This window comes from Heteronotia binoei, chromosome 5, assembly GCF_032191835.1.
Source record: "Heteronotia binoei isolate CCM8104 ecotype False Entrance Well chromosome 5, APGP_CSIRO_Hbin_v1, whole genome shotgun sequence".
Lineage (NCBI taxonomy): Eukaryota > Metazoa > Chordata > Lepidosauria > Squamata > Gekkonidae > Heteronotia > Heteronotia binoei.
This window is the reverse complement of record NC_083227.1, coordinates 37,335,286-37,351,840: the sequence shown is the minus strand read 5'-3', so window position 1 is coordinate 37,351,840 and position 16,555 is coordinate 37,335,286. Positions and strand designations below refer to the sequence as shown.

At 41.2% G+C, this 16,555-nt stretch overlaps 1 protein-coding gene across 1 annotated transcript; it reads right to left on the bottom strand.

Moving 5' to 3' along the window:
* Nucleotides 1–1,844: 1,844 nt before the first annotated feature.
* Nucleotides 1,845–14,991, bottom strand: LOC132571949 (zinc finger protein 436-like). The gene is made up of 7 exons (XM_060238742.1): nucleotides 14,665–14,991; nucleotides 12,613–12,727; nucleotides 10,516–10,586; nucleotides 10,203–10,329; nucleotides 8,499–8,618; nucleotides 2,973–3,426; nucleotides 1,845–2,837 (listed from the first exon to the last, which is right to left on the bottom strand). The coding sequence occupies exons 1-7, from the start codon at nucleotides 14,989–14,991 to the stop codon at nucleotides 2,132–2,134; spliced, it is 1,920 nt and encodes a 639-aa protein (XP_060094725.1). The 3' UTR covers nucleotides 1,845–2,131.
* Between the last annotated feature and the right edge of the window lie 1,564 nt (nucleotides 14,992–16,555).

Here is a 16,555-nt window from a genome sequence, read left to right as displayed (position 1 = left end):
AAATCTTTCTGAAGTTGGCATTAGGAAATTTTACCAGATTACCCCCAACATAAGGCTTTTGCTTCTAAAATCCTGTCTATTTTTGGGACAATGTATGTCTGTGAACAGCTCTATTCTGTAATAAATGCCCATAAATCAAAAGTACATACTCAAGATCACTGCAGCTCAGACACTGACTCCAGGTTTTCATGCAATGATTCAAAGCAAGAGGGGTCAGTTTTCAAAGACTTCAATAAAGGAAATATTCTTAATGTTTTACAAATGTTTGTATTTTGAAAAAAAATAACATTGTTAATTGGGTATGTCTGCGTCCTTCCTGAAGTTTATCTCCTGTACCCAGCATTACATTCTATGGAACACATAGCCCTTCAACAAAGTGACATTCGTGTAACTTATGGTCCTCTTAACAAACGAGTTCAACATCTCTGAGCTAAGCAGTTCCATGGCTTCTCTTTGTGTGACTCTGGGATTCAAAAGGCTTCTCTCCTGTGCGGGTTCTTAAATGATTTTGAAGATGGCCACTGCAACTGAATCTCTTTCCTCACTTGGAGCATTCTGACAAAAATACGTAACCTTTCATTGAAATCTGCTTCTGTTCCTGAGGACTGTAAGGTAGCAAATGTCACCCCCATCTTTAAAAAGGGTTCCAGAGGAGATCCAGGAAACTACAGGCCAGTCAGTCTGACTTCAATACCTGGAAAGTTGGTAGAAACCATTATTATCAAGGACAGAATGAGTAGGCACATTGATGAACACGAGTTTATTTATTATATTTATTCGATTTATATCCCGCCCTACCCCACCGAGTTATTGAGGAAGACTCAGCATGGGTTCTGTAAGGGCAGATCTTGCCTCACTAACCTGTTACATTTCTTTGAGGGGGTGAACAAACATGTGGACAAAGGAGACCGATAGATATTGTTTACCTTGACTTCCAGAAAGCTTCTCATAAAGTTCCTCATCAAAGGCTCCTTAGTAAACTTGAGAGTCATGGCGTAAAAGGACAGGTCCTCTTGTGGATCAAAAACTGGCTAATTAATAGGAAGCAGAGAGTGAGTATAAATGGGCAGTCTTGCAGTGGAGGACGGTAAGCAGTGGAGTGCCGCAGGGCTCAGTACTGGGTCCCATGCTCTTTAACGTTCATAAATGATTTGGAGTTGAGAGTGAGCAGTGAAGTGGCCAAGTTTGCAGATGACACTAAATTGTTCAGGGTGGTGAGAAACAGAGAGGATTGTGAGGAACTCCAAAGGGATCTGTTGAGGCTGGGTAAGTGGGCGTCAACGTGGCAGATGAGGCTCAATGTGGCCAAGTGCAAAGTAATGCACATTGGGACCAAGAATCCCAGCTACAAATACAAGTTGATGGGGTGTGAACTGGCAGAGACTGACCAAGAGAGAGATCTTGGAGTAATGGTAGATAACTCACTGAAAATGTTAAGATAGTGTGCGATTGCAATAAAAAAGGCCAACGCCATGCTGGGAATTATTAGGAAGGGAATTGAAAACAAATCAGCCAGTATCATAATGCCCCTGTATAAATCGATGGTGCGGTCTCATTTGGAATAATGTGTGCAATTCTGGTCACCGCACCTCAAAAAGGATATTATAGCATTGGAAAAAATGCAGAAAGGGCAACTAGAATGATTAAAGGTTTGGAACACTTTCCCTATGAAGAAAGGTTAAAATGCTTGGGGCTCTTTAGCTTGGAGAAACGTCGACTGCGGGGTGACATGATAGAGGTTTACAAGATTATGCATGGGATGGAGAAGGTAGAGAAAGAAGTACTTTTCTCCCTTTCTCACAATACAAGAACTTGTGGGCATTCAATGAAATTGCTGAGAAGTCGGGTTAGAACGAATAAAAGGAGGTACTGCTTCACCCAAAGGGTGATTGACATGTGGAATTTACTGTTACAGGAGGTGGTGGCAGCTACAAGCATAGCCAGCTTCAAGAGGGGGGTTGATAAAAATATGGAGCAGAGGTCCATCAGTGGCTATTAGCCACAGTGTGTGTATATATATGTGTGTGTGTGTGTATGTGTGTATATATATATATATATATAAAAATTTTGGCCACTGTGTGACAGAGCGTTGGACTGGATGGGCCATTGGCCTGATCCAACATGGCTTCTCTTATGTTCTTAAAGTCTTCTCCCCTGTGTGAATTCTTAGATGGCTTCGAAGAGTGCCACTACAACTGTATCTCTTCCCACACTCAGAGCATTCAAAAGGCTTCTCCCTTGTGTGAATTCCTAGATGTCTTCGAAGAGAGCCATTGCGACCAAATCTCTTCCCACACTCAGAGCATTCAAAAGGCTTCTCCCCTGTGTGGGTTCTCAGATGTTTTTTAAGATCGCCACCGTGACTGAATCTCTTCCCACACTCTGAACATTCAAAAAACTTCTTCCCTTCATGAGTTCTTAGATGTTTTTGAAGAGTGCCAGTGCAACCAAATCTCTTCCCATTCTCAGAGCATCCAGAAGGCTTCTTCCTTGTGTGGATTCTCAGATGTTTTCGAAGGTAGCCACTGCGACTGAATTTCTTTCCACACTCTGAACATTCAAAAGGCTTTTCCCCTGTGTGGGTTTTTAGATGTTTTTGAAGAGCACCACTCTGACTGAATTTCTTCCCACACTGTGAACATTCAAAAGGCTTCTCTCCTGTGTGGGTTCTTAGATGTCTTTGAAGATCACCACTCTGACTGAATTTCTTCCCACACTCTGAACATTCAAAAGGCTTCTCTCCAGTGTGGGTTCTTAGATGCTTTTTAAGATGGCCACGCTGAATGAATCTTTTTCCACACTCTGAGCATTCAAAAGGCTTCTCCCTTGTGTGGATTCTTTGGTGCGCAAGGAGTTGTGATCGGTATTTGAAGTACTTTCTGCACCAAAGGCATTTATGTGCATTCACTATACTGGGCTTTAGAAAAGGTGTATTTCCATTTCCTACAGTTCCAGTCTCTGAGCAAATAAACAGCTTCTCTGCAGAGCAAATTCTTTGGTGTCGAATAAGGCCTGATTTCTCTGAGAATCTCTTGCCACACTTTGAGCAACTATAAGGTTTCTCTCCTGGATGTGTTCTTTCATATGTAAGAAGCTTTACCGTGCGAATTATGATCTTTCCAGACTCCAGCCATTTTTGGGTCTTCTTTTCACTGTGTATTCCAAAATGGATCTTATACAGGGATTGATTTGAAAAGTTCATTCCACACACCAAGCACTTGTATGTTTGCTTCGGCATGGGAATTACTTCTTGGAAATCCCCCCCTTGGCAAAGAATGAGTTTACCCCTCTCCTTGACCATCTGGCTTTCTTTCTCCCTCTTAGGCCCATCTTGATTGTAGAAGTTTCCTCTCAAGTCTTCATTCTTCACTTCCTTTGGCAATTGAGGATGCAGTTCCCCATCCTCCTCATTCCTCTGATTGTCACCTGCAGAAATAAAGAAAGAAATACTGTTGGACTTCCAGGGTTGGATCATGAAGAATTGAGACGCTTCTCAAAGAGGAGCGGACCGGAGCCTTTTGTTCTGGGCAGGGGAGGAGATTTCAACGCCTGCTGCCTACCCATCTCAGATAGGGGAAAGGCCAAGGCATGCTCTGGAAATTCCGAAGGAGTTTACTTTGGCTGAAGAGGAATCCCAGAGGGGTGCCTTTGAAGCTTTGAAGGACCCCCGTTGAAGGATCGCATTCCAGAATCTAAAGAGGGCTCCGTGGTCATTAACTTGGCTTAAATTCAACATGATTCAAGCTTTCTTGGGACTATTCTAATTTATACCTATTCATTTCTGGAAAGGACGGTGTTGAGAAGGGTCTACTCGGTGGCAAGGTAGGAAGATTGTTATCTACCATTCCGGGACTAATATAAGCTTCATATAAAATAAGGATAAAAATCTGGACTCAAGTATAATATTCTATGGCAAAGAAGAAAGGAAGGGGGTAATTTTGGGACTTTTGGAGTTAAGGAAACAAAGTTAAGAGCAAAAAAAAACCCTCATATTTTGAATATCTGCGGTTTCTGCACAAACCCCCATCGTCATTGAGCTGCAGAAGGTGGAAATGTCACAGGAAGTGACATCATCGAAACATCGCGAGTTCCCTCTACCATAAAGAACAAGACTTTGTGGCAAGAAAAGCAGGAAGGAGCCATTGGAAGAAGGGCAAAGATTAGACCTCCTGGTCCTCTCTAGGGCCATAAAACCATAGAAAAAGTTTGGTGGCCATTAAAGGAAGGTCATAATTTAAAAAAACTTTTCAAAAATAAATGGGACTATAAAATTTAGGGGAGCTGACAGATATCATTTGGAAAAAGTGAAACCCACTGGAATATACAAATGAAATGAACTTTGGTGGACTTAAGGTGAAAAAGGAAAACTTAAAAATTAATATCGGGAGTTTGGCAGCTGTGAGAGCGGCGATTTTAGGCTCTTTGGAAAGGCGAGCTTCAAGCTTCAAAATCCAGTGATCAAATTATAATTTGGCGAGATCAAGTTTAGAGCCTGTATTTGCTATGGGAGGACAGTAATGTCAGAGCATAAGGTGGGACCGAAGCTCCGTCAGAGGACCAGTACGTTAGAAGAAGTAAAGATGGCAAAAGCAGTGCAAAAACAACATGATGCCATGGAGGCGAGGTTAGTTAAAGTGATGTAAATAAAGTATACATTGTGGAAAATAAAGTGAAAGATCAAGATTCCATGATCAACAAGCTGCAGGAGAAAGTAGTTCTACAAGACTGCAAGTTGATGGAAAACCAGATACGTCTAAGAGGAGTACCTGAAAAAGAAGAATTGGATTTGAAGATTTATGTAACAGGAATTATTGCTGAGTTTTTGGAAATAGACCCTGATCAATCTAGTCATCTTTATGATTATATATACAGAGTCAATTCAATGTATGCCAAAAAAAATAAACTACCAAGGATGTGGTAGTAAGATTTGTGTCAAGGGATATGGTGGGAAGAATCTTTAGAAAACAATTTGAAAAAACATTGGAAGTGGATGAAAGCAGAGTGAGAATTATGAAAGAGCTGCCAAAAAAGGTCATAAATGAGAGAAGACTATACGAAACTGACTGATAAATTGCGAGACAGAGATGTGCGATATAGGTGGATTTTACCAGAAGGTCTGAGTTTTGAACATGGAGGCAAAAGGATTACAATTAATAATGTTCAAGCAATGAGAAGGTTTTTTGAGGAGCATAGGGATTTTGAGGATACAGAATAAAAGAAGAACCATTATGGATTACAAATTATTATCTTGGAATGTAAATGGACTAAACTCACTGGAAAAAAGTAAAACTACATTTCATTGGATTAAAAAACAAAAATGTAATATAATTTGCTTACAAGAAGTACATATCAAACAAATGGATTATAAATTTTTATGGAACAAGTCATTGGGTGTAGAATTTTTTTCGTTAGCTAAAGAGAATAAGAGGGGTGTGATCTTTTATATTAAACAAGAATTGGATCCAAAATTGGTCTTTAAAGATAATGATGGAAGATACTTAGCAGTAGAAGTGATGTTAAATGATAAAAAGACACTGTTAGTGGGGTTGTATGCCCCTAATGGGGCGAAAGATGCCTTCTTTAAAAACACTGTGCAACAACCAGACCAGGTGACATACGAACAAATGATGATAATGGATGATTTTAATGGGACAGTAAAAAACATGCTGCACAGATCCGGAATAAGAAATAACGAAAGGAAATTTCCAAAGTCATTTTTTGAGTTAGTAAAACAAGAGAGTTTGGAAGATGTGTGGAGGAAATTTAATCCTAAAGTGCGGGACTATACCTTCTTTTCAGCAAGGCACAATCTTTCTCAAGAATTGATATGGGTTACAAAAGATATTGGTTTGTGGACAAAAAAATAGAGATTCTTCCTTAAGTTAGGGTGGATCATAATCCATTAATGTGGTCAGCAAAGTATGTCATAAAGACAAGGAGGTGGAGAATAAATGATCTGCTTCAGAAAACAGAAATTGTGGTGTCTCTAGAAAAGGAAACTAAAGCTTTCTTTCAAATAAATGAAGACATTCAATTTCAAATGGTGTGGGATGCATATAAAGCAGTGATGAGAGGCATTTTAATTACTATGAATAATAAAGATAAAAGAAATAAGGAGAAACAAATGCTAGATATTCAAAAAGAGATTGCCAATAAAGAAAAGGATCTTAGAAAGCGACCAGGGGGAAAAAAAACTTATAAGAGAGACCACAATATTACTGAAACAATTGGAACATTCATTAAATAAAGAGGTTGAATGGAACCTTAAATACTGCAACAGAAATCCTTTGAAGGAGCAAACAAACCTGGAAAATATCTGGCTTGGCAGATGAAAAAGAAAAGGGAGAATAGAGTTATAAATAAGATCGTGTCTGGAGATAAAGAAATTGTTGACCAAGCAGGAATTAAAAGGGAATTTTATAAATATTATGCTAAGCTATTTCAAAGCCAAAAGGTGGAAAAAAGTAAAATAAATGTGTATATTTGCAGAGAATTCAAGTAAACCCTTTAACAGAAAACATGAAAAAAATTCTAAATGATCCAATTGAAAAAATAGAAGTTGAAGCAGCAATAAATTCAATGAAATTGGGAAAGCCACCTGGTCCAGATGGATTTACAGCAAAATTTTATACAGTCCTTGGTGATACATTAGTACCAAAACTTCAGAAATTGATGAACATAATAAGGAATGATGGGAAAATACCAAGTACATGGAAGGAAGCAGTAATTTCGTTGATACCAAAAGAAGACAGACCCCACGAATGTAAAAAATTTTAGACCAATTTCACTACTTAATAATGATTATAAAATATATGCTAGGATACTAGCAGAAAGACGCAAACAGCACTTGAATTATGTTATTAAAGAGGAACAAGCACGATTTCTTCCCAGGAGACAAATTTCTTCCCAGGAGATAATATTAGAACTGTTATAGATATTATTAGGGTTTGTAGAATCTTTCGGGCTCAAGTGCCATGTTCTACTGGAGAAAGCTCTTCTTCCAGACGTTTCGTTCTCAGCTGCAGAGAACATCCTCAGTGGCATTGCAGCCGGAGCAGGCGCTCTGACCTTCTTGGCTGCTGTGCATTGAGTGAGGCCAGGGCTGCTGGAGAGCTGCTGTTTCTAGGCTGGAGGGGGTGTGGTGAGAGGGCAATTGGTTTGTGGATGTGCCCATTGTTTGGTGGGGCTTCCTGGAAGGGTAGTGATAAGGAAACTGGCTGTGGAATGCGACCATTGTTCTGTGTTAATTGCTTGGAGGGTTGGAAGGGGTGTGAAGATAAGGAAGATGGTTGTTGACTGTGCTGATTGTTCTGTGACCTTCTGCAATTTATAGTCTGTAGGGTGTTTTGCAGAGCTGGATACCAACATTGGTAGATGGAAATGCCTTCTTCCTTTCTGTTTTCCAGCAAAGGTACAAGACAAGGTTGCCCACTGATATTTATAATGGCACATCTCCATTGATATTTATAATGACTTTAGAGATCTTGCTTATCCAAATACAAGAAGATAAGGAAATAGAGGGACCTAAATTAAAAGGCTTTTCTTATAAATACCGAGCGTTTGCAGATGATGTAATTGGCAATAGTTAAAAATTTTGTGGAATAATGGACTAAAAACTTAAGGGAAGAATGTTCTTTATGTTCTTTTTATAGTATATTCTTTTTTCTATTTTTACAATAAGGTGACATTATGACATAATGAAAATGAAAAGAGACTATATATATATATATATAATTTTTTTATTATGGTTGTATTGTTATTTTTTATGAATAAGCATTTTAAAGGGCTATGTTTTGATTTCATTAATTCAGTATGAAGATTCTAGGATTGAGGGAACTACCTTGTATTGCTTCTTAGTAATTTAAGTAAATACTGGTGAGAGTCAGGAAAAGGGGGGTTGGAAGGGGGGGAAATGCAATACATTGATATTGATATTATGTTGGTATTAATTTGTTTATAGTTATTATTTCAATATATTGCAAAAATAAAAATTGGTTTGACACAAAAACAGAAATAAAAAAAGAAATACTGTTAAAACCCACCCAAAGATACCTGATCTACAACTAAATTTTTATCTGCACTCTAAATATTTCTTCTGCTTCTTTCTCCTGCACACTGAAGTGTACAGTAATACACTTTTTAAGTACATTAAGTCTCCTCCACAAGAGACGCTTGGTTTGGACGCTGATCATTTATATTGCTCCCCACCTGTGTGAGTGACTTTTTTGATGTGAAGTCAGTGCTCTTTTCCAGCTGAAGCACTTTCTCCACTGCAAGCAGTTATACAGTTTCTCTACTAAAGGAATTTGTGCCTGGAAAATGATGTTAATTCTCTGACTTAATGACTTCCAAAGGCCACACTCATTTTCCCTGGAGTGAATTCTTTGGTTAGGATGGAAGCCTTTGTTCCTTTTTCTTTTATTATTGACCATTCTTCCTGGTCTAGGACTTCACAGAAATCCCTCCTTGGCAAGGAATGTGGTTATTCTTCCTCTTACCTGTGTGGTTTCCCTCCTGCCTCTGTGGTGCATCCCCATAGTGTCCTTTGGCACCTTCATTCTTGTTTTTCTCCAAAGAGAACCCCTGGAATTCCCCAGCTGTCTCCTCTATGTCTGCTGCTGGAATAAAGCAGGATTTTCAATCAGCACCCACACAAGAAGCCAAGGCACCAGTCAGGCACTGCTCATGAATGGGCATACATTTCTTTGATCAGATCTTCTTTCCTCCCAAATGGAGACACTGGCCAATCTAATCCCTGTCAAGCCTTCCTGTAGAACTGTTTTTATATTATGCCTATCTCTCCTCTTCCCAGACTTTCCATCATAGTTCCCTCTAAGCTGTGCTAGGGGGTGTTGGCGCATAAAATTTTAACAGGGAGCTCAGGGATGTCTGTTTTAGCTCAGAACCTCTATTGGAAACAATGGATGGGAGCACCTCCTCCTGGGGCCCATGGTCCAATCTTTTTAAAACCCTGAAAAACAGCCCCCCCCAGAAGCCCAGATACCCCTAGATCAATTTTCATTATAGCCTATGGTGCCACTGACTATAATGGTCCCTGTAAGCTACAATGGAGCTGGCAAAATCAGGTTTTTTGCACACTCCTACTATGCTTTTCAGTATGATTTGTAAGCTGCCTTGAGAGAGATATATAATTCCAATATGGAAAGGAAAAAAATCCAAGAGAAAAATTCTTCTGGAAGGACAGAAACATGGTCAAGATCAAAGCCCAGAATCCCGACCACTATAAAGGGGATGGATCCTATAGAGATCACAATCAGAGTTCATGTCCATAATCCCATCTCAGGGGAGGGCATGTGTATGAATGAGTACCCTGAGCTCTTTCAGGTTCCCTTCTGGGACATACTCACACTCAGCTGGTATAAACCCTTACACAATTTATATGCACAGCAGATTTATTGGTCTAGCAGTAGTCACAGACAGGAAACAAAGACGCTTAATCCCAAAAGATTAAACAAATAAACAAAAAGTATCACTATCTTCTGGCTAAATGTATATCTTAAAAACTATAAATCTTACTGCCTCTTAATATCCTCAGACAGCTTTCCTTGGGTGTCTTATACCTATTCAACAAAAACATCAAAATCCTTCTACTTGGATGGTGTGGCCTGCAGCCGTATCCAAGCACCCAGACAAACCTTCCTCTTCTATACTCCCAACCCAAGCAAAGGCTAAAAAGCTAATTAACATCTGGTGCGTGGAAGATCAGGAAAAGAAGAAGAAAAACCCTAAGAAAGCAGTCTCCCAAGGTCACCTTCCATGCAGGGCAAGCTGCCAGGCAGGTGTTATTAGTTAATAGGGCAGGAGCTAACAATAAGCCCAAATCCTGCCAACACTTGTGACCCTACCCTGTTAGAGCCTTGGGGAACTCCCAAGGTCCTTATAGCATGCTGTAAAGGTTGGCAACTGAGAAACTGGGATCTCATCCCTTCCAGCGTACTTCAGAGAGCCTCTCAGCTCCAACTTGGACTCAGACCAGGACACATTCTCTGGCTTGGGTGATGGCCACAACACTGGCCATGCTGAACCATCGCTTCCTCTGCCATCCCACCTCCTTGAGGCCCCCAGCAGAGGGGAGATAGCTGGGCAGTCCTCACAACAATATGTTGCTTTTCAATAGTCTGATTCATGCATAACCCCAATGGCAGCAATTTGCATCTTTGGCACCCATGAACGATCCTTACCAAGAGAAGCCACAGTCCCAGAGTTCTCCTGCATGACATCCCGGTAGAGAGCTCTTTGGCTAGGACCCAGCAGGGCCCACTCACCTTCAGTGAAATACACAGCTACCTCCTCAAAGGAAACTGGTGACTGAAAGAAAAAACAGATTCCTTTATCAGAGATCATTCCAGGCAGAGACTACACTCCCAACGGGGGATTCTGGGAGGGTGCAGGATGTAGAGTTTGGTTCAGAACCTCTCTCTCCACCGTCAGCAGGACCAAAAGCTTTCATGAGAAAGGTGGGGGGCCCGACTATACCCCATTAATCCCCCCTACCTGGGCCAGATGTGGAGCAGCTGTTTCCACTTCGCTGCACAGATGAAGGATTGACAGCATCTCTTCACTGCCTGAAAGGAAGACAATATTGGAAGGATGAATGTTAATCCCTATTTTGTTTACTTCTTTGAATTTTGTTTGAATTCTGCCTCATGCATCCCGGCTCCCAGACTTCTGAAACCTTGTCTTCTTTACACTCAAGAAAATGTGTACTGCCTTTTAGTAAGGTGGAAGAGAAATACCAGGTGAGACATGCATATTTTAATTAATTAATTAAACAAGAATTTATAAAAATATCAACAGGATAGTGGAGGGAAATTATAATAAAATCTGGGAGAAAATAGAGAGGGATATGCAGCAGTGGGGGAAAAGGACGATGAGCCTGACCACTAGAATAAAGAGTGTATCGATGTTTTGGATGCCAAGGTTGTCGTACCTTTTTCAAACGATACCACTGGAGTTAGATAAGCAAAAAATGACTAACTGGAACACTAAAATAAGGGAATGGATATTTGGTAGTAGGAAACTTAGATTTCCAAAAAAATTAGCATACAATCATAAATCAGAACTTGGATGGGGAGTCCCAGATATAGTCAATTATTATGAAGCATTTCAGCTTAAAGCATTATTAGAAATAGAGAAGGAAGGGGACCAGAAATGGATAAGGTTTGAGAATGAAGCTAATAATGGGGTAGGAAAACATGGCATCTTTACGAACATGGGGGCGAAGGAACTTAATTTAAACGTGGGACCAAGGAAAAATGGGCTAAATGTTTGGAAGAAATGGCAACCAAAATGGCTGAATCGGGTATCTAGATGGACGCCATTAGAAGTGTTGATGGAAGGAGACAAGGAGCATAGGTGGAGCGAACTACTTAAGGCTAAAGGATTTAGAAGGGTAGAAGATTTGTTAATACTAGATAAGTTAAAACCATTACATGAATTTCAAGAAGTCGTAGGAATACAATACTGGCTTAAGGCCACAGGATTGTATACTAAAGTTAAAAAGGAAGTGGAGAAGAGTAACTTAAATGAAGAAGAACCTATGGAAAAGTTTTATAAATTAATGGGTAAAACAAAAAAAGGATTAGCAGGCATCCTATACAGGAGCATGAATTTAGGTAACGAAGGAGCAATAAGCTACCTTCAACGGTCATGGAGTTTAGAAGGCCAAATAACGAAACGAACAGGGGAGAAGATAATGGAAGGTTTAAAAAAAGTTAAGATACATAAGGTTAGAGAAATGGAATTGAAATTTTTCACCAAATGGTATAGAACTCCGGCTACTTTAGCCAATATGTTTCCTGGGTTGAGTCCTAAGTGTTGGCATTGTAAGAAAGAAAAGGGATGGTATTCCCACATGTGGTGGGAGTGTCCTGAGGCCAAGAAACTATGGGATATGGTAGTGGGAATGATAAAGAAATTCTTTCAGGTAGAGCCGAGAATTAACTTCGAACTAATGCAGATGAGTTTATTAGGGAATGAAAAAACAGGGAAAAACAACCAACATTTACTAAAAGCAATGATATCAGCGGGTAAAGCGGTAATAGCGGCAGGATGGAAGGACAAAAGTAAATGGAAGGAAAGTACTTGGCATAACTACCTCTTTGATTTTGTCCAGTCGGATATAGCCGCTATAATGGTGCAAGAAGAATCATGGGAAGAAAGAAGATCAAGAATTAAAGAAAAGTGGCTGACGTATCTGAAATGGGCGAAGGAAGAAAGGAGAGTGGACATTCAGTGGAAGCTTCGAGTCCTTTGTCCCTGGCTGGAAGAAGAAAAGGATGCATAGACTAAGGGGGGTGGGTTGGGGGTAAATGTAAAATGGATATCAGAAACCGTGTAGAGAAACGGATAATGTATTAATAATAAAAATATACATATTAAAAAAAATTAATTAAACAAGAATAAAATTGCATTTCATGATTCTCTCTACTCCCCCTTAAACTAAAGGGACCATCACTACCTCCTATGGCATCATGTCCCAGAACTCAATTCTGTGTAGTCTGCAGAAGTATTCCCCTTTTATCCTGTCCTGAATCGTCTGCACAACCTGACTTCAGACCCTCATCCGTTCTGGGCAGGAAGCACTCTTACCACTTGGCAGGGAATCTTGGGCATGTTCCTGCAATGGTGCCCTCTGACTTTCCTCTGAGGGAGCTCTTTTGCCCTCAGGGGACTTTTCTTCCATCTTCAGAGATCGTCCCCACGTCTGAAAGAACAGCAAGGAACACAGGTAAGAGAAGGAATGGAATCAGCCGAGGACATGGATCCTGACCCACTCTAGTCTCCTCATCCCTGCAGTCACCATCAGAGCTGCTTCAACCAAGTTAATTTATGCCACAGTATTCCCCACTACTATGTGTGGGTGAGAAAGCATGGAGAAATTTGTTTCTTTTGAAATGTGGTGTTGGAGGAGTGTTTTTATAGATACAAGTAAGAGAAGGAATGGAACCGGCTGAGGAGATGGATCCTGACCCAATCCCACTCTCCTCATCCCTGCATCCACCATCAGAGCTGCTTTAGCTACAGGGGCAAGAATCATAGTGGGGTTTTCTTCTCAGGCTAGTGAAACATCTAGAGGCAGAAATACCTGGAGCCAGTTTAATGTAGTGTTTAAGTGTGCTGACTCTTATCTGCCAGATCGCAGAGATATAAACTTTAAAAGGACACAAAGATATTTTTAAAAGTTTAAAATACAACATGCTTAAAACATTAGCACTCATTGGTCTTAAAGGTGCTTTCTTTGTATCTCTCCTATGTGATCCAGGGAACTGAGCAAAAGAAGCTCTGGCTCTTTCCTTCCTTCCCCAGGGGACCAGGAGCGGGAGGAACCTCAGCCAATAGAAGGAAGAGAGACTTGGCTCAGTAGCTCTGCTGTGCGATTGAGAGATCCTGGCAAAGCAAACTATTCCTCCCCTCCTTCCTCCCCAAGGGAGGAACCTCAGTCAATGGAGAAAATAGAGGCTTTGCTCTGTAGCTCCTGTCCAATTGAGCAAGCCTGGCAAAACAAGCTGTGATGCAGAAGGAAGCAAGACAGCGGGTGAAGGAAGCAGTTGCTTGGGGGCCTGATCTGGCCCCCGGGCCGCATGTTTTGACATCCCTGGTTTAGATGAAGGTGGAGTGAAAATTCACAGAAGGAACAGTAACAATTTGAGATATGCAAAATGACACCACACTACTGGCAGAAGATAGTAAAGACTTGAAAAAACTACTAATGAAGATTGAAAGCAGAATGTGCCAAAGTGGGATTATAGCTGAACATCAAGAAGAAAAAAGTAACAACTAGTGTGGAGCTACACAAATGTAGGGTTCATGATGAAGAACTTGAAATTGTTTAAGGTTTTCTGTTCCGTGGCTCCACTGTCAACCAAAAGGGAGACTGGTTCCACAGTGCAGAAATCAGAAGGAGATTGCGGCTGGGAAGGGGAGTCAAGAAGGAGCTAGAACGTGTCATTAGTGAACAAGATCAAGTTAATTCATGCCATAGTACCCCATTACTATGTGTGGGTGAGAAAGTTGGACAATGAAGAAAGTTGGCATGGAGAAAGTTGATTCTTTTGATGTTGGAGGAGAGTTTTTACAGATACCATGGACAGTCAAAAATACAAATCAGTGGGTTCTAGAGCAAATCAAACCTGAACTCTCCCTAGAAGCTAAAATGACTAAAATGAGGCTATAATACTTTCATGACAGTACAAGAAGACAATTGTCACTAGAAAAGACAATGATGCTAGGAAAAGTAGACGACCGAACATGGGATTAATTGACTCAATCAAAGAAGACCCGACCATCAGTTTGTAAAACCTAAGCAAGGGTGTTAACAATAGGACATTTTGAAGGACATTAAATTGTAGGGTCATCGTACATCGGAAGCAACATTAGAAAGGTTAACACACATTCAAACAGAAATATCAAACAGGAAGCCTTAGGATAAGGTCAATGCTTGAAAGCTTCCATCTTCAGGGATTCTCCCCACATCTGAAATAACAGACAGGGACACAGGTAAGAGAAGGAATGGAACAAGCTGAGGAGATGGATCCTGAACCTCACCTGCTCTGTCTGCCTCTTCTCCTCAGCCTGACTCAGGAGGAAACCTTCAGCCAGGGCCACCGCCTGGGAACTGGTCTCTGGCTCGCATCCTCTGACCCAGCGTTGCATTTCCTGGGGTAAGGCTGCCAGGAACTGCTCCAGGATCACCAGGTCCAGCATCTGTTTCTTGGTGTTCCTCTCTGGCTTCAGCCAATGGTTGCACAGTCCATAGAGCTTGCTGCAAAACTCTCGGGGTCCATCGACCTCATGGTAACAGAACCACCGGAAGCATCGGCTGCGTACATCTGCAGTCATCGTGTCCTGAGTCAAGATCTCTGGCACAGCTTTTTCCTCAAATTCAACATCACTCACTACCTGGATAGGTTGGGAACACTTCTTCAATCTCTTGCCAGTTCCAGGGCCTTCTGAGTCCTCCTCTTCCATCTCTTTCCCCTTCTTCTTGGGTTGCTTTTGACTGTGGAAAGACAACTCTTATTCACTTGCCTATGAAAATGGAAATGGAAAGATATCAAAAAGGCAGAAAGAAACCAAAAGAGAATGGAGTTTTATCACTGACCTAGTCAAGAGACACCTAAGTGGCTCAGAAGAAGTGTCCATATGGTAGTATGTTGATCAGGATTCATATTGTGTCATAATAATAATATAATAATAATAAATTTTATTTCTATCCCGCCCTCCCCGCCTAGGCGGCTCAGGGCGGCTAACAACATTTCAAACAATTAACATAGATAGATAAAACTTTGAATTTAACAATTAAAATTATAAACATAAAACCCAGTCAATTAGATTAAAATACATAGTTCAAATTGTATTAAATGTATCTGGCAGCAATAAAATTGTTTGGCGCTGGTTCTGCCAGTTTAAATGATTCCATGATCGTATTATGGATGGTGGCTCTTTATTCGAAGCAACTCAGCAGTTGGTATCAGTATAGGCTTGTCTGAAAAGGGCGGTCTTGCAAGCCCTGCAGAACTGGTCAAGGTTCCGCAGGGCCCGCACTTCCTCCGGAAGCTGGTTCCACAGTGCAGGAGCCGCGGCTGAAAAGGCCCGTGTTCTGGTGTTTTTAAGTTTGACCTGTCTCGGCCCAGGGATGGTCATTTTGTTTTTACCCACTGACCTCAGTGCCCTCTGGGGTTCATGTGGGGAGAGACGGTCCCTTAGGTAGGCTGGTCCTCGGCCATATAGGGCTTTAAAGGTAATAACCAACACTTTGTACTGGACTCGGTAGGTAATTGGCAGCCAGTGCAGTTCGCGCAGCCCCGGCCGTATGTGCTCCCATTTCGAGAGCCCCAATAGTAGCCTGGCCGACGCGTTCTGCACCAGCTGCAGCTTCCGGGTCCGGCACAGAGGTAGCCCCAAGTAGAGGGCATTACAGTAGTCCAATCTTGAGGTGACCGTTGCATGGATCACTGTTGCGAGGTCGCGACGTTCCAGAAAGGGGGCCAACTGCCTCGCCCGCTTCAGGTGGAAGAATGCTGACTTGGCAGTGGCTGCTATCTGGGCCTCCATTGATAATGAAGGCTCCAGTAAAACGCCCATACTCATATTAAGATTCAAGCTTTTAAAGATATGTTTGTCCTTCAGAAAAGAAAAGCATCTGTATTTGGCTCTTTGAAAATCTGCTGTTGATGTTATGAGGTTGGCCTCTGATTTCTGGAGACCAGTCTGTGTAGTGGATGTATCTCAAGGTAAAGTGACACCTAGGACAAAGCGACTAGTAAGGGCTTAACCACTCTCCTGACTTTCCTCAAACTAAACAAAACTGAATAATTCAAGAGGGCTTTTCTAAGTAAGCAAGAGGGGTAGCACTGTACAAAAAGGCTTCACAGAGCTACTTGGATAGATCATTAGGGCATGTGGTCTAACCGACTGCGTTTATTTTGCTGTAAGCTGGATCCTACTGTGCCATTTTGCAGCATTTTGTGGGTCATGTCAACATTTATGCTTTCCTTCAACATGGTTTTTTCAGATTTCTGGTCGGGTCTAC